This window comes from Cnephaeus nilssonii (genome assembly GCF_951640355.1).
Source record: "Cnephaeus nilssonii genome assembly, chromosome: 12".
Classification (NCBI taxonomy): Eukaryota; Metazoa; Chordata; class Mammalia; order Chiroptera; family Vespertilionidae; genus Cnephaeus; species Cnephaeus nilssonii.
Window position 1 is genome coordinate 15,256,682 of NC_137083.1, and position 19,250 is coordinate 15,275,931.

The following is a 19,250-nucleotide window of genomic DNA, read 5'->3' on the forward strand; positions in this document are numbered from 1 at the left end:
ACATATATCTGAGCAAACATAAAATGGCCCTGATTTATTTTTTAGCACTGTAAACCTGGTCATTAGATAATTACCTTTCTACTTTTAGAGTACCACTTATTTATTGTTAGTCCATGTCCTAGATGTCCTTCTTTTATTATTAAGTCACTTTGGGATGCAAAAGACTAGCCTCCATCAAAGTAAGATCTTATTTATTAAAGCTAGTTGGGGCTTATTTAGAATATCACTTCATGCATCTGTCTCTGTGAGCTTGTAAAACAAGTAAATGCTTGAAATTAATAACCAAACTAGATCAAGAGTGAGCTATTCAAATATTCACAGAATGAGATCTTGGGCTGTATGTAGACTAAAGAATGTAGACATTTGCTAGCTCTCAAAGTATGAATCTGAAGATAATTTAGGAAAGTGATTGTCTGTTCTAATCATTTACAATGAGCCACTTTAACCCTCTAATATAGCACTGATTATAATCAGATTAGAAGGTAGAAGGATAGACATCAGAGTCTTCCCTGGATCTCTGTCTGTCTGCTATTTGTCCCTGTTTCTTTCCCCTATCTTATATTTGCAGGCAGCCTCCTTCACTTTGGTCTAGAACTGATAGATGGTGTAATTTAACTGTCTCTTCTTGGTTAGTCTTTCCAGAGCTTTTGCACTGTGGTTGGCATTTAAAACTGATTTCAGAAAGGAAGAGAGAGGGAGAGAGAAAAACATCAATGATGAGAGAGAATTGTTGATTGGCTGCCTCCTGCACACCCCACACTGGGGATCGAGCCCACAACCTGGGCATGTGCTCTGACTGGGAATTGAACCATGACCTCCTGGTGCTTAGGTCAACCACTGAGCCATGCTGGCTGGGTGGTTAGCTTTTTTTTTTTTTTTACAAAAGCCAGCCATTCATGTAAATTACCTGTATGGCAGATTTGCAGTAGATTCACAAACTACCTAGAACACCTTCACAGACTTCTGTTGATTTGTCGCACATTAATTTTGGTCTGTTAATCCAGTTATTTCTTTCTCAATTTTCAAGGGGAAATAAAATTTATTCAACATCCTATATAATAAAGAGGTATTATGCAAATTAACCCTCATGCTATAATGCCATCACAAGATGGCGGTACGCACAGCGGGGGCAGGGCCACCTGCTGCTCCTCGAGGCTTCTGCTGGAGTTCCCTCAGCCCCGCCGGCGGGGGGGGGGGGGGGGGGGGGGGGTCCCGGCTGCTACTCCACACGGCTTCCACCGGGGTGATCAGGCCTGCAGGGGAGGGCAGTTGGGGACAATCAGGCAGGCAGACAGGCGGGCTGTTAGGAGCCAGCAGTCCTGGATTGCCAGAGGGATGTCTGACTACTGGTTTAGGCCCGATCCCTGAGGCAGTTGGACATCCCCCAAGGGGTCCCAGATAGGAGAGGGTGCAGGATGGGCTGAGGGACACCCCCCCCCCCAGTGCACGAATTTCGTGCACTGGGCCTCTAGTTTACTGTATAATTATTTATTTAACAGATGTTATGTACTAGAAACTATTCTAGGTTTTGGGGATGCAAGAGTGAACAAAATAGGCAAAGAAATAAATCTTCACCCTTAAGGAGATTGCATTCTAATATGGGGAAAATGGGACATAACAAAATAAATTAGCCACATATATAGCATATTTAACTATGGTAAGTGGTATGGAAAAAAATAAGGCAGAGAAATAACTGTTGAGTTATTAATTTTAAATAGGAGGCCAGGCAACTCCTCATTAATGAGGTGATATTTTAAAAAATATCTGAGATGTTGATGAAATATCTAGTGAAAGGGAAAACAGCAAGTGTAAAAGCCCTGAGGCAGGAATGTTCCCTGTGCAGTCAAGGAACAGCAAGTAACCAGAGTGGCTGGAGTCATATGAGGAAGGAGAAAGACCCCAGACAGGCAACCGGGCCAGATGCTATTGAGTAGGGCCATGTGACTTTGGCTTTTACTTGGCTGAGAAGTCAAGGTCTTGAACACGGATAAATAGTATGACCTGACTGTTTGAAGGAGAAGAGAGTGATAAGTTGTACTGCATTTGTTGATAGGTCAAGTAAAATTAGAAATAATAATTTACTGTTGAATTTGGCAATAGGAAGTCATAGGTGACCTCAACAAGAACATTTCTGGTGGAGTGGGGAGGTGGGCAAAAATGACCTCATGGTGTATAAAGAAAGGAAGAAAGTATTTGTAGATAAGGAGAGAAGTTTTTTGTTTGTTTTTTTTGTTTGTTTTTGTATGTCTGTTTTGGTTGCAAAGGGAAGGGTACAATGAGGTGAAACAAAATCAAGACAGGTTTGGTTGAATTTTTGTTTAAGATGTCAGAAGTATCAGCATGTTTTTATGCTTATGGGAAAGATGCAATAGAGGGGAATCCTATATAATAAAACCCTAATATGCAAATCAACCAAAAGGTGGAACAACTGGTCGCTATGACATGCACTGACCACCAGGGGGCAGACGCTCAACACAGGAGCTGCCCCTGGTGGTCAGTGCACTCCCACAGGGGGAGCGCTGCTCAGCCAGAAGTCGGGCTCACGGCGGGGGTGCACAGCGGCGCTGGCGGGAGCCTCTTCCACCTCTACAGCAGCACTAAGGACCCCTAGGGGTCCCAAACTGCAATAGGCCTCAGGCCAGGCTGAGGGACTCCCCCCAGTGCATGAATGTCATGCACCAGGCCTCTAGTAGACTTATAATGTAGGAAGAGTGTTTTTGATGCATTTTCTCCGCATAGGTCAGCAGGAATGGGACCTGCATACGTGTAGAAGGGAAGACTTGGCTGGCTGTGCCATAAGCTCATCCACAGTAATCTATAATAATAAAAACATAATATGCTAATTAGACAGGTCGTCCTTCTGGACAAAGCCGGGGCTGCAAGGGAAGCCCAGGTCCTGGGTGATGGAGGGAAGCCAGTGCCAGCAGCCGAGGGAAGGAAGGCCTACTTTTACACAAATTTTGTGCATCAGTCCTCTAGTAGGAAAGAAATCTAAATACATGGCTCCAAATACTTCAAGGCATGTGTTGTGAACAGGTGGAAGTTCTCTCTGATGGCTTCTTTTGAAAATTGTTAATAAAATATGAAGCAAGAGCAACAGCTTTCTGTATTAGGACAAGTAGGTGGAATGTTAGATTTCACCAATGTATGGTTCATTAATTAGTAGGAGAAAGTTGTATAGTATTTAGAAAGTTAAGGAGGCATGCAAGAAGGTGATTTGACTTCCTGTCATTTATGCTGTGAATATAGAAAGAGAAAGTTAGCAGGGAGGCAAGTCAGGTAAGGGGCAGTGAAAAGGTCATAGGGTTAGTAGGTTGTTGGTCCTATAAGGTGAAAGGATTGCCAAGAAATGTTAATTCATATTAGAGTTCATCTTCATTTTAAGAATTTTCTTTTGTTCCCATTATGGTTTCCTATTTATCCTGGTTTTCTATAAATGTCTCCCTCTTTAAAAACTACCTATGATTTAATCATGATTGCTTTCTCTGTGTAAAATAATATTTTTATAATCAAATATATCTGCTCAGTAAAAGTTGGAAAATATAAAAAAGAATATGAAAATAAGTATAAAGATTCTTACCACTTAAACACAGTACTAGTAATTTTTGAATATGTCATCCCAATCTTGGTTCCTTCTCTGATTTGATTAAAACACAATAGTAATCATTCTATGCATTTAATTTTGTACCATGTTTAATTTTTTTCATCTTACCATAGTCTCATAAGTATAATTCATGCTGTTACATACTTTTATCAAGATTATCTTTACTGACTGCATAATATTCCAATAGAGGTATGTTTAATAATTTACTCAATTTTGTCCACATTACAGGATATTTTACTTGGCTTATTATATTTCTTTATGCATAATTTTAAAAATTATTAGTTGGATTCCCTAAGGAATCTTTATAAGTTTATTCTTTCCTATTTCAAACAGGATAATTCAAATTCTACAAACCAATTTTCAGACATCTTTTTCTCTTTATGTGAATCCTTTCAAAATTTCCACATAAAATTTTAATTATTTTCACAGTGGATTTAAGCACAGCAGACTAATTTTATATTTTCAGTATTTGGGCTCCTCTTTATATTATTTTACAATATGATGCTACATTTTTTATGGTGCTCCACCATGACCACAAATTCACTCAGTGAACCTATAGTTTTATTAATATAATAATTTATCTTAAGTACTTAGTTTAGTGAATAAATATTTTATATTTATGGACCAATATTTTATTTTGAAAATTTCCAGGACCATTTAGAATATTGTCAGTAAATTACTCATTTATATTGAAAAACTCACAAAACATCCAAGTTAGCAGGTCGCTTTGCATTTATAAGGATAAAAAATGCTTTAAGATTCCAGGGTGTTTGGAGAGGAAACATGAGGAAAAGCAACCTGTGCATCCAAGGAGCAAGACTCTAAGGAATTGGAACCTCGTTATGGATGTAACAGGAGCTCGGGTCACATGGTGGTAATTCTTGTAGTTGTTCCCTCAGAAGATCTTCAAGGCCTTTCACATTAGTGTCTTCAGGGACACTGATTACTCTGCATGTAGTATGGACATCAGGGCAAGATTCTTGGGCTTTGGCTTCTGGCTGTTACTTCCAGATGGGTGATATTGGGCAAATTCATTAATCTCTGTGTATCTCAGTTTTCTTAACTGCCAAGTGGAGACAATAATATCTTCTACCCAACAGCGCTATTGTGCTGTTGAGAAGAGATAACAGGTGTAAAGTACTTATAACCCTGCCTATGCCCAGTAATTGTTAGCTACTATTAATTACTGCGAATCTAAGTTAATCTACATTAGACAATTATAAAAATACCTTTCTGCCTTTCTCTTTTATGCCATGGGATCATTTTTCCCACCTCCCACTCCACCAGAAATGCTCTTATTGAGGACACCTATGACTTCCTATTGCCAAAGTCTGCAGTAAATTATTATTGCCAATTTTACTTGACCTATCAACAAATACAGTACAGCCTTTCACTCTTTTCTCCTTCAAACAGTCAGATCATACCACTCAGGTCATATCAATCATAAATACAATCATAAAAATGAAGTTGGAATGGCAATACAACATATAATTAAGATTAGAAAACATTTGTGGAAATAAAGAGAAATACTACAGAAAATAAAGAGAAAACTCAATAAGAAAACATAACCTTTACATATTTATATGGTTTTAGCAGCAAAGATCTGAGCCTATGAAGCAAAAATAGAGCAAATTACAAGAAAAGTTGATTTTATAATTTTAAAATCATGGTTGGAAATTTTATCACACCCAGAGCCTAAACTTATAACCAAATGTGTAAAATAATTATAGTGTATACTTGAACAATGCAGTTTTAAAACTTCATCTAACAGATACAAAGGGACTCAGAAATTTCATGCGTTAATAATTTGTTCTTTAATTTCAGATTCTCAATTTTTATATATATAGTGCAATTTTATTTTTATATATATATATATATATATATATATATATATATATATATATACACAGCCCCCCCCACACTAACTACCATACAGTTAATATAGTTATATAAGAAAATATAGTGCTTAGTTCCAATAGCTTCAAAATTCATATTTCCTTTATCTATACTATTGTGATTTTGACATGACTAATTATAATTCTAATGTTCTACTTGTTAGATTTGGAAACTTTCAGTTTTCTTAATATTGTTTAGCTAAAAATGTTCCTTTGAGTTTATAGGAATTTTTTATTTATTTTTTTTGCCTAGAAAGATATTGGCCAATAGATTAAAAAGAGAGATACTTATACCATATAAAATTTATGTATTAAAAACCCAGATGCTTTTACTAGGGAGGTATTCTTTGGGATATACGTGTGTGTGTGTGTGTGTGTGTGTGTGTGTGTGTGTGCGCATTTATTTATTTATTTAGTGAGCTAAAATATTTCCACCTGGAGCATAAGAAAACTCTTTTTGCCTAAGCTACACTCAGAACCAAGGCTTATGCTAAAAGTGGGTTTTTACATCGTCTTAATGTCCAAAGTGCCTTCATCTAGATCTTATAATTCTAAGAGAAAGAAGAATAAAGGAGAAAATGAAGCCAAGAAATTATACTGAGAGAGATAGTATTTGTCCCTAAACCTGGAAGGATTGCCTTGTAGGGATGGGTATCTTGAGCTGCCATGTATTTTATTATGTCTAGTAATATGTTTGTCTAAAACCAAACAAAACAAATATATTCCGTCACTTTATAATTGTGGCCCGGTGCACAAAATTCGTGCATTGGTGGGGGGGCGTACCTCAGCCCAGCCTGCACCCTCTCCAATCTGGGACTGCTGGCTCCTAACTGCTCACCTGCCTGCCTGCCTGATCACCCCTAAATGCCTCTGCTTACCTGCCTGATCACCCCTAACTGCCCTCCCCTGCTGGCCTGATCTCACCCCTAACTGCCCTCCCCTGCTGGCCTGATCTCACCCCTAACTGCCCTCCCCTGCTGGCCTGATCTAGCCCCCAACTGCCCTCCCCATCTGGCCTGATCACCCCTAACTGCCTTTGCCTTGGACCCCACCATCATGGTTTTGTCCAGAAGGACGTTGGACATCCAGAAGATAGCCAGTTGACCCAGTCTAATTAGCATATTACCCTTTTAGTAGTATAGATAGATTATATAGGATAGGATTGCTTTAATGGGGGTGGAAGAGCTTTTTCATCAGGAGGAGATGCTCTTGGCAGACAAAAATACATAATCCCTATATCTGGACTGATAGCCAGCCATATGCACTTTACTGTCAAACCAGTCATTAAAAAATTGAACCACTTTCTTACACCTTACACCAAACAGCTGTTGCCCTTAAAACCCCTCCTCAGCCCCCACCTTAGGTTCTGCCTTGACAGTTCACCCAGACTAGGTTCTGATTGGTCGGTTTCTATGCCAGTCAATGTCAAAAGCTCTGCCACCTAGGCAGCCATTGGCTCCTCGCAGTTCACCCAGATTTGGTTCTGATTGGTCAGTTTCTATGCCAGTCAGCATCTCTGGGCCTATCTCTGGGCCTGATCAGAGAGGTGGGGCTGATCCGAAGCCCCTGTGGCTGCTGGCAAGGCCCAGAGAGAAAGAGAGGCAAGGGATGATCAACAGCTGCCTTGGAGGCTGCGGATCAGACCCTGCTTCTCTCTCCAGGCCTCTCTCTGGGCCTGATCCGCATCCTCCTCAGCAGTCAGTGCTGGGTCCCCACGCCTGCAGCAGCAGTAGTCAGTGCTGGGTCGTGACTACAGGATTGACTTCCAGTGTTTGGTCGTCCATTAGGTCGCTTTGAACATTACAGACCCTGGCTCTTTATATATATAGATTTAATGACTCTCTGTCTTTGCTAGACATCAGAATCTCCTGGTAATTTTTATAAAAATGGTATCTGGGTTCCACACTGTGGTCTTGGGATAAAACTGGACATCTGTATTTTTTTTTAAGTTCCATAGTTGATTTTGATGCAGAGGACCACTACTTAACACTAAACTCATTAGGGCAACTGGTTAGAGGGCTGGAAGCAAGACCATCGCAAGTTCTGTAACAGCAGCAGCCCAAGAGGTCCCGCCCTGGCACCAGGTGGTGCTGTGGACACAACTCTGAGGCTCCTCCAAGTTTCTCCAGCTGAACACAAGGAACCCACCAGCTCCCATAGAACAGTGTGGGTTTCAGCAGAGGGACACACTACTCCCAACCTGACTATGTCACTGTTTTAAATAAAAAGGGGAAATGGAGATGAAGGGAAAGGCAGAGTTCCTTCTGAAAGAATGGAAGTTCCTTTGGGCTGCTAAGTGAGAGGGCTCAATCTTTCAGACTGATTTAATAAAATAAAGAAGACAGTGATAGTTTTATTTATTTCATTCTGAATGGTTTCCTTTGTATTTAATTTGCTGTATTAGAATTTAACACCTGAAATAGAATGAAAAATTGTAATTTAAACATTAAAATTAATTATTTCTGTACAACTCAAATATATCTGTCTGTATTTCTACATAGTGGTTTTAAATATTTAAAAATTTTGTTCAAATAGAAGGAATTTACATTGACTATTTCACATTGTCAATGTGGGGCCATGTATTTTTACCCTATATGTGTAATCATAGTGACCAATTAGCCTGGTTTTCCCTGGGCTGAGAGAGTTAGTTTCAAAATGGAGCCATCCTAGGCAAATCCAGCTTGATGGATGATCCCCCTTTGTTCTGTATTCATTTATTTGAGCAGCTGTGTTTTCCTGTTATTCATTCCTTTGAGTAGGCCTCAACAACTCTTATTATTCACTATACTTTTTTTTGCATCAGTAAGTAATATGAATATTTCTGAAGACTGTATGGGCCAAGTAGATGGTAGGGTTGACAAATTATACCTCTCAGTGTTCCACTGAGAGTATTCTTCTTGCTTATATCTTATTGCCCTTTTCCCTTTTAGGCTGCAGTCACCCACAGTTGGAACCTCCAAGCCCCTCGGTCAATTTCCTTTCTTACACAGGAAAATTTTGGTCTCTCTTAGTTTCCTTTTTCAGACTTCTTTTGCACTTCATCAATACGTGATACTGTCTTCAAATAAGTGAAATTTTGAAGACTTAATTATCTCTCAGGAAGGAAGTAATCTTTTACTTCCCAATTTTCGGAACAGTGAGGCATTACTAATAATAAAATATTCTTGTTTAGCTAAGTTATATATGTACATACATTTATACTTACATCTACCTATCTCTCTGACTATATATTCAGATGTGAACACATATTAGTGTATTTTCAGTTTTTGCTTTGATAAACAGTTCACATTTTGCACACAATTCTCAGTTTACAAAATTGACCACAAAAACCCACTATGATTCCCTGAAACATTAAAAATTAGATGTAATAAGTTGTTGAGAATTTAAGGGAAACTCCTGCTTTACACATTGGATGATGTGGCATAATGTGTGTTCCTTTCCTTAATCTTATCAGTTTCAACCAACCTTTTCCTGTGCTCCTTCCCACAGTAATTACTGGTGCATGAACATTCTGTTCTCATTTAATAGCGGCTCACCATTCATATTTATCCTCTGTCAGGAGGTCTGTTTGCCAGATAATATATAAATGATTCATTCACACCAGTGTTCTAAGTTCAAACCAAGGAAGACTGTGGGTGTACACAAAATGTTTGTCAGAGGGTTTTTTTCTCTTGGCAAAGCCTATTGGGAATCTTATAATTATTTCTATCTAGTAGCAGTGGGGAAAGTGTTGACTGAAAAGATTGGTTATCATATAATAAGGTAATTTTTCAATTAACCTCTTTAGAGAAGTGAAAAGAACATTATCAGGTTGAACAATCAATTAAGCTAAAATAGCAATTAAAATTCCACAGTGATTTTTCTTCTTCCTCTTTTACAATATTCCTTAACCATCTTTGTCAGTAGCCACTCATTACTCTTGCTAAAATCAACAGAATTGGCACAGATGTGAAAAATAAAACAGATAAGAATTATCATTTTAAGCAGCTATTTGGTGTTAGCTGGGGATTTATGGTATTTAATTTAATCTTTACAGTAATTTTTGTTTCAAAAAAAGCTCCATTGAGATATAATTCACATACTGTTACAACAACTATTTGAAGTAGATATTTTATACTCTATTGATGAGAAAAGTGATGCTCAGACCAGTGAATTCCTTTGTAGGCTTTGCTTTGAACCCATATCTGTCTGACTTCAAAGCATGCATCTTCCTACTGCACCTCGGGGCCTCCTTTGTCACTCTTGTCCCAAGAAATAATGTCAATAGCTGCTGAAATGTTCTCTGAAGAGTGAGGAAGAGGAGATAGTCCTTGTTTGGTAGGATATATGATTCTAGGGGAGCATGAGGCTGGAGACCACTTTATTTCACTCTCAGTGAGTTCAATGTTTCATTATTTTTCCTTCAAAGTCTTAAAATCTAAGCTATTATTACTTGTGACATGAAATAGCATCAGAGTTTTAAAGGATCTCATATTTTACTCTTATAGAATTCGTGGAACGGGTAGAACTAGTTATTCCCATATCCTCCTTCTTAAGAAGGTCTGATCAGGAGATGTCAGTTTGATTTCTGAACCTGCTACCTTGGGCGATTCATTTAGTCTTTCTGAAGCTCCCTTTGTCATCTGTAAAGTGAGCCTTCTTCATCTTTATAGTAATGCTTTTTGCTTTTCTCCTTGAGCACTTATACTTGTAGTCATTTCCCTTGGGTCTGAAGGCTAAGGGTTTCCAACTTCATCAACCAGGACTGGCTACATAATTTGCTGTGCTCAGTACAAAATGAAAATATGGGACTTCTTGTTAACCACAATATTAAGTATTTCAAGATGGCAACAGCAGACCATTGCATCAAGCATAAAGCCTCTGTGAGAATGCGACCCTGTGTGACTGCACAGATCACATGTTCATGTTGTGGGCCCTGCTGTGAACTTGGTGAAGATCTCCTGGGATCACGAATGAGGCTTGATGCTCCCCAGCAATCAGCCCAGAGCATAGTCCCAAATCTCACTTCCTTTGGAAGGGAAGGGCTGACCTATGCGTAGGAAGCGCAGTGTAGGTTTCAACAGCTTGTTCTCTAGAGTCTGGTATCTCTAAATTGAAACCATGGCTCTGCTGCTTAACACCTATACAATCCTGGGCAAATAAATCCCTTAAACCTGATTTCTTTACCTTTAAAAGGGGAATAATGATAGAACAAACTTTTTAGGATTGTTGCAAATTATAAATGAGAAAATTCATGCATGGTACTGGGAATATAGGAAGCACTCACTAAATAATAGCCCTTAGGATGGATATTTTTTTGTTATTTTACAGCCCTGAAATGTTCCTTTTGTGAATCTGGTTAGAGTCCTTACATGTTCCCTTCCAGAGTGAGGTTTCTGGGAAGGTTCTTTGGCTACATCATTAAGCTGGACATAAAATAATTTCTGATCTACTATTTCTCTGTTTCTGATTTGTGCCCACTAATATGATGTTATCATGCACAATTATTATAATTTTCCCAAATTTCAGTTCTGCCAGTGATGGAAAGATCTTGAGTATGAAGAAAGTGATAGACAGTTTGATATGCTGATATTAACAAGACTAGAGGCCCAGTGCATGATTGAATCATGCACGTGTAGGGTCTCCTACACGCTTTCGCTTTTGATCGTGGTGGAGCTGGGTGCCTGTCCGCTGGTGCCGGAGTAGACAGGCACCCAGCTCCCCCGCTTTTGATGGTCCATAGCGGGACATGAGCTCGCTGCCCCAGAGGCCCCTTCTGTGCCGCAGCACAGCCATGGTGCAGACGCTGAGCTCGCGCCACCACTGGCCACGCGAGCTCAGCGTCCTGCCGGCCCAATCGGCTACCCCGGCCACCCCAAGTCCCACCCCCTGCGCCTCCCTCTGGCCCAATCGTGGGCGTAGCGGAGTGATGGTAATTTACATATTACCATTTTATTAGGTAGGGTTACATATTGACAGAATGTTCTGAGTTACCAAGATTGGAGGCATCATCAAAATTATTGTACATTACTAATACAGCTTAATGCACCAGGGTCCCTGGAGAATCTTATAAAGCCTTTAAAGAAAGATAAGTGACTTCTGTCATTTTTCCTGTTAGGTATTTTAAATCTTTAGTAATAATGACCAGTGATAAACTGGTGGTGGGTATATACACTACCAATCAGAGAGTGCCACTTGCCCATCAGAAGATGCCCTAAAGCCTAGAGTAACATCCAATGAGACCATACACACCATGATAACATCCAGTAAAATCACACCAGGGGAGCATCATCAGTTGGTTATAGTTCCTTTGTGATCCACTCAGGCAGTTACATATACAAGGGAATGCCAAGCTATTTGGTTAGGTTTGGCCTTCAGGAAATGAAGGAGTCCACCTGTCCAATAATTGCTCTTTTGACATTTTAGCATGTGCTGTCACCTATAAGAGCCTGTGCCAGGCCAGCATGGCTCAGTGGTTGAGCATCAACCTATGATCCAGGAGGTTACAGTTTGATTCCTGGTCAGGGCACATGCCTGGGTTGCAGGCTCGGTCCCCAGTGGGGGGCCTGCAGAAGGCAGCAGATCAATGATTTTCTCTCATCATTGATGTTTCTATCTCTCTCTCCCTCTTACTTTCTCTCTGAAATCAATAAACATATTTTTAAAAAGAGGTATAGCCTGAATGGAGGTACTTTTAATATTACATAGGTCAAGAGTTAAAAACAGTACACATCATAGAAACATAAAGGAGATCTGAGGTATTCAAGGACTATTTGGAAAATACTTCAAACCTACTGTATAGCTAAAAATAGCAATTTTCACTATATACTAAACACCATAAACATGACTTCAAAATAATACATTTTAAAGAAATAATTCTATTAAACAGTATTGCTTCCCTGGTTATTATTTTGTAAACTCACGCCCCTACCCCCCCAAAAAAAAATCTTGAGATTTTTTGCTAATTTGTACACTTAATGAATGTTCTCAGTTATTTAAGGCCTAGTTTAAACAGTAAACTAAATGAAAAGCAAAACTTTATTCATCTTTTTATGGAAAGAATTAATGAATCATGTAGAATCAGAGTAAGTTTGTTGTAAAAGGCATATTGTCAAGAATGTTGTTCCCAATTAAGTGAGTGGTAGACTGCTCTTTTCCCACTTACTCATTCCAACGAAGACTGACTCATGCTTCTTTAGACAAAGTTTTAAACATTTCTATTTAGGACAGCATTTGCCACTGAGTATCAAGTTAATTGGAAGAAAACACAGGGAAATGATAAATGTGGTTGGCTATTTGCACCTGTGTAAACAAGCACTGCCCTTCACAGGTGGGCCTTCTGGTCAAGGGCTTTCCTCTTATACCGTATTCACAGGGGGAAAAATCAGATTTAGGATGAGGTCCTGTGAAGTGTGTGTGTGTGTGTGTGTGTGTGTGTGTGTGTGTGTGTGTACATAAAAAGATTGGGAGAAGGAGACTAGTGGGAGCAGCCAGAGAATAGGGAGAAATCCACTTAGCCACGGAAAGAAATTAACATGGGGGTTTTCAAAATGTGGTGCTCAAAACATGGCCTCCAGAACTACAGCATCACACCACTTGGTCACTTGTTACAAATGCAAATTCTTGGGTGCAAGACCAGAAACACTGGGATTGGTCCAGCAAACGGTGTTGATCAAGCGCTCCGGGTGATTTTGGTACAGCTGAGACTTAGGACCACTGGCTTAAAGGACAGTGAAGATCTGCTTGGGTGACCAGAATGAATTTTAGCTAATCATCAACTTGAGCCTTCGTTTCTGAGATGTTATGATTCTCCAGGATCATAGCTGCCACAAGGCCCCATTCCTGGTGCTTATGTGGGTGAGGATTCCTAACTATTTTGACTGGGTTATAACTATTTTTTATATCCAGGGTGATTTGTCTCAACGGAATGCTAGGTATAAATTTTCTTTCTGCTTGTTTCTCCACAAGAAATTAGAGTTTAGGTAGATCTATCTAAATTGGTTTTCAATTGAAAATGTACTTTCTCTTTTTGAAATATACTTTTGCATCTAAAATTTTTCTCATCTTTTATTTGCTTAATTTTGTTGAAGGATGTGAACTTAGTTTTCCTATCTCAAAGTCTTAGCTACCTATGGTGTCCTAAGGACTCTTAGATTTTGACATTATATTTGGTAAAATCAACCACAGAATTTTGGAGATCTGCCAGGAAACTTGAGGTTTCAGTGCAAATTGTATATTGCACAATTTGGCTTTTCGCCCTATCTTTCCGTGTAGTTTCAAGTATCAAAGGAAAAAAACTGCTATTGCCCCATTTGATGTTTTAAAGTATGGCACCTTCTGAGATGAGTTTTGCATTTGCTTATTCATCATGTTTGGAAAATATGCCTTTCCTCTCCTTTTCTTTCCTCCATTTTCCATCTTCTCTTCATTTAATTTGCTCTTTATACAAGAAAAGGCTTGATTTCTTTTAAAAATGAAATAAACTTCTTGGAAATAAAGTGTCAAACACTTGAAAGATGAATATGACAAAAAAGAAGAGTCAACATTGAAAGACATGTGGTTAACACATGAAGGAGAGCAAGAAGTGAGGAAATTAGCATGCTGTAAACTTGAATTAGAAGGTGATAGTCTCAGAATATACTTGAGTTTGACAAGGGGTTACAACATCCAGAGTTATAGCTCTGTATGGTAGCTGTACTGTGTATGAGTAATTATTTCTGAGTAATCACTCACCAGTTGTTTGATCTTATAGGTCACTTATGTCTCATTGCTGCTATTCATTTTTGCACTTTATAAAATCTAATTTAAAAAAACTTTTTAGCAGGATATAAAATTAATATTCAGAAATTTGTTGCATTCCTATACACTAATAATGAATAACCAGAAGGAGAAATTAAAAAACAATCCCATTTACAATTGCATACAAAAGCATAAAATAGCCGAAACCGGTTTGGCTCAGTGGATAGAGCGTCGGCCTGCGGACTCAAGGGTCCCAGGTTCGATTCCGGTCAAGGGCATGTACCTTGGTTGTAGGCACATCCCCAGTGGGGGGTGTGCAAGAGGCAGCTGATCGATGTTTCTCTCTCATCGATGTTTCTAACTCTCTATCCCTCTCTCTTCCTCTCTGTAAAAAATCAATAAAATATATTAAAAAAAAAAAGCGTAAAATACCTAGGCTAAGTTTCAGTTTAGTACATTTTGATACTCTTAGTTGTAATTTATCCGTGTTCATAGTTACATGTTACTACTGTATATTAAGACACAATTTATTTATCTATTCATATAACAAAGGATATTATGGTTGATTTCACTTTCCTGTTAATATAATATAATGAACACTTATGTATATCTCTTCTAATGAACATATACATGGTTTTACTAGAACAAATAAGTGGGATTGGAATTGTGGGTGCTAGGCTGTAAGCATCTTTCCTAGACAATGCCAGATTGATTTCTATGTGGTTGTGCCTATTGATACTTCCAATAGGAGTGTATAGGGTTCCCCTTTGCCTGACATCTTTGCCAATAATTGGTGCTGCCAGATTTAAATATTTTTGCACATTTGATTGGTGGTAATTGTATCTCATGTGGTTTTACTTAGCATTTCCCTTATTATTAATAAATAGAGCATATTTTATATATTTAGGGGTAATTGTGTTTAATTTTTGAGAGAAATGCTTGTTTAGATATTTTCCCTCCAAAATTTTCTTTAATGTTTTTTTTATTTTGTTTAGTGATTTGTAGAAATCTTGATATATTTTGGAATTTAGTCCTTTTTTTCTTTTCTAGTCATATATAATGGGTATATCTTCTCCCATTTTTTCCCTTGTGAGGGTGAGTCTACTTCTGGGAGTATTCTGTGTGCTTCGTCTAATTCTGTTCCAATTTCATATTGTCTTTCAGCACTTATTTACAGTGAATGCTAGTATCTGTGGTACACATTACTTTTGAGATCTTCTTCTGGATTATTTTGAATATTAGCCCTTTGCTTTCTTTTTTTTCTGTTTTGTGATCTTTTTTATTTTTAGTTTTTATTTATTGGAGTGACACTGATAATAAGATTATATAGGTTTTTAAGTGTACATTTCTATGGTATGTGATCTGTATATCGCATTGTGTGCCCACCACCCAAAGTCAAATAATCTTCTGTCACCATATATTTGGCTCCCTTTACCCTTTAGTACTCCTCCATCCCCCTTCCCTCTGGTAACCCCCTTCCTCTGTGTCTATGAGTTTCAGTTTTATATCCCACACTAGAGGCCCCATGCACAAAATTCGTGCACGGATAAGGTCCCTAGGCCTGGCCAGCGATCAGGACCGATCGGGGCCTTCCTTCCCCCGAATGCTAGCTGCCAGCTGCGAGCTGGAGCCTCCCATCTCCAGCTGGAGGCCGGGGCCTTCCTTCATTCTGTGCTGTCCCCTGGTGGTCAGCGCATGTCATAGTGAGTGACCGAGCTCCCGGTCTCCTGGTCAAACTCCCGAGGGAACAATTTGCATATTAGGCTTTTATATATATAGACTAGGGGGGGTCCCTCAGCCCAACCTGCCCCCTCTCTCATACTGGGAGCCCTCAGGGGATGTCCTACTGATGGCTTAGGCCCAATCCCCACGGGAAGCGGGCCTAAGCCGCAGTCTGGCCTCCCTTTGTGGGAGCAACCGGGCTGATCAGGGGAAGGCACCAGCCCCATCACCCCGCTGCTGCAGCCACTGCCAGTCACCACAGCCACCAAGGTGTTTTCATCAACACAACTTCAGTTTCTTCACCAAGAAAAAATGACAACTTTCTTTAGGCATTTTCAAGATGTGTCTTTCATAGGATATGCATTTCTTTCTTACTTTTTTTTTTTATCCTTGCCTAGGGATATGTTTTCATTGACTTTTAGAGAATGTGGAAGAGAAAGGGCAAGACAGAGAGAAACATCTAAGTGAGAGGAACACTTTGATTGGTTGCCTCCTGCATGAGCCCTGATCTGGGCCCCAGCCAGGGAGGAGCCTGCAACCTAGGTACATGCCCTTGATCAGAATCAACCCAGACCCTGCTGTGGGCAGGCCGAGGCTCTATCCACTGAGTCAAACCGGCTAGGGCAGGATATTGACATTTCTTAGCCCTTCAGCAGCGGACCTTCGTTTTTTTCTCCAGAAGTGTGGTGGAAAAACCCTAGATCACCTTTTTGGATTCTTATTACCCAAGTTACTAAGAATATTACCAGTGGCATACAGGAAGCTTAGCCAATGTGCAATCAGAAAAGGTGTTTCCTCTATAGTTCACACCAATCACCGGCTGTGCCATGCCTAGGCCTAAAGCCTCTGGCCAAAGCTTTAGGCCTGGGAAGGGGACCTCCAGCTCCCTGTGATCGCAGACACTGCCCATTGGGCAGGGGACCCCAGCTCCCTGCAATCCACCACAGGAGCAGACCCCTTCACAGGAGCGGGCCCCCAGTTGCCTGTGATCCATTGCAGGCTCCCCGCTCATTCCCAAGGCCGGAAAAGCCTCCGGCGGATGGTTTCCTGGTGGGCGTGACTGGTGGGCGTGGCTTGTGGGTGTAACAGAGTGATGGTTAATTTGCATATTACTCTTTTATTAGGTAGGATAAGAGTGAAGTCATATGATTCTTACCTTTTTCTCTGACTGACTTATTTCAATTAGCATAATAGTCTCAAGGTATAATATATACATTTTAAAATAGCATAAGGACTTACAAACACACACACACACACACACATATATATGTCATATGTTATATACACATAACATTGTGATTTTTTTTTTTAACTGAATTGAATGTGTAGAAGGATTTGGGGAAGAATTCCAGTTTTGTGATTTTTTTTTTAGTCTTCCAGTCATCAAACAGGGAATGTCTATTTATTGAAATTTGCACTTCACTTTTAAAAAAATTATCCTTGGGATTTTCATTACTACTTTTTTGTAGTATTACAAATGCATTTCTATGTCTTCCTTCTTGCATTAATCCAGGATCTGAGTATTTTTCAATGGAGTATTGATACTTAAGCATCCTACCAGAAAGAGAGGACCTAGGAACAGTATTTTTATATGTACTTTTCTATTTAAATATGTGTGATTACCTTGAGTTTGGTTTCTCTGCCAACATGTATATGCTTACATATTGGTCTGTTTTTCACTTTGTAGGTGGAAAAATGTTAACCAGTGAAAGAGCCCATTTTTGGTTAGTATGAATTTCACAAAGCATATCTGAAGGAAGTTTGATTGACATGGAAGCCCAAAAATCATCAAAAAATTGCAATATCACAGGTATGGGAATGAATAATTGTTGTGATGTTTTCATCCATTACTAGCAGCTATTGCAAGTCTACCTCTGAAAAGTGCTACAAAAGATGAAAAGAATTAGAAAATCCCTACAGTATCATAGAAATATTTACTCTATCATTAAAAAGAGCAAAATAGTAGAGGCAAAAATTACAATAAATATTATGGGGAGGCAAAATTCATTATTAAATGAGTGGAATATGCAGTAAATATATAATGAATTTGGGGGTTAAGGACATCTCTAGAGGTTTGAGTGAGCTATTAAATCTTTATAGAGCATAAAAGAACTAAATTTATCCTTAGAGGAAAAGTAGTTTTAAGAGTTAGATGTAACTGGTTTGATGAAAGTATGGAAATAGGAGAAATACAACTTTTTTTTTCAAAATGCATCTTCTAAATTTTAATATATGCCACTAATAACTTATTTAGATCAAGGTAATCTATACTAATAAAAACCTAGGTGACCCTCGGGTGACGCCCTCACATCATCACAAGATGGCTGCCCCCACGTCATCACAAGATGGCCGCCCCAACGTTGTCACAAGATGGCCAGCATGGAAGGGCTGTTGTAGGCGATCAGGTTGACAGGGGAGGGCAGTTGTGGGCAAACTGGCCAGCAGGGGAGGGCAGTTGGGGGTGACCGGGCCAGCAGGGGAGGGCAGTTGGGGGCGATCGGGCCGGCAGGGGAGGGCAGTTGAAGGCGAGCAGGCCGGCTGGGGAGCAGTTAGGTGTCAATCAGGCTAGCTGGGGAGCAGTTAGGGGCAATCAGTCAGGCAGGCAGGCGAGTGGCTAGGAGCCAGCAGTCCCGGATTGTGAGAGGGATCCCAGATTGGAGAGGATGCAGGCTGGGCTGAGGGACACCCCTCCAGTGCACGAATTTCGTGCAATGGGCCTCTAGTAGTTCTATAAATGTTAAAGTAAAAACAGTCTGACAGATATGTCAGACTGTTTTTACTTTAACATTTATAGAACTATTACCTTGATCTAAATAAGTTATTACATATGTATTATATATATATATATTAAACAAAAGAAAGTCTGACAGTTTACTCGAACTCATTTTTCTCTTTTGGCTGGCCTCTTGGCTTTCATTTTTCCCTAAAGCAGTACTAGCCTTACAAAGTCCACAGAATCATTACCACTGTTTATTGATAAATGACCAAGTCTGAGTAGCTCTCAACATAAAAGGACTTCAATATTTGTGAGATATGTAGAAATTCCTTACAGTTGATATGTGACCATTTTAATGTGTTGCTGATTCTTAAAATACTCTCTTTTCAAAGTAATGTTTTTATTTAATAGTGGTAAAACTGTTCTTTGTCATGTTAAACTTGAAAATCAAAGCTGAATGAATTCCTAATCTGATGTTTATTGTATATGAAAATTTTTAAAAATATATGTTTATTGATTTCAGAGAGGAAGAGAGAGGGAGAGATAGGAATATCAATGATGCCCACTCTGGGGATTGAGCCCAAAACCTGGGCAT

General features: G+C 39.3%; 1 protein-coding gene across 2 annotated transcripts in view; it reads left to right on the forward strand.

Moving 5' to 3' along the window:
- Positions 1-19,250, forward strand: part of MACC1 (MET transcriptional regulator MACC1) — a 64,228-nt gene that overhangs the window by 22,018 nt on the left and 22,960 nt on the right. For both annotated transcript variants that reach the window (XM_079786023.1, XM_079786024.1), the window contains exon 2: positions 17,627-17,749. In XM_079786023.1, coding sequence (XP_079642149.1) covers positions 17,710-17,749 — 40 coding nt within the window. In that variant the 5' untranslated portion in view covers positions 17,627-17,709. The remainder of the gene's footprint in view (positions 1-17,626; positions 17,750-19,250) is intronic.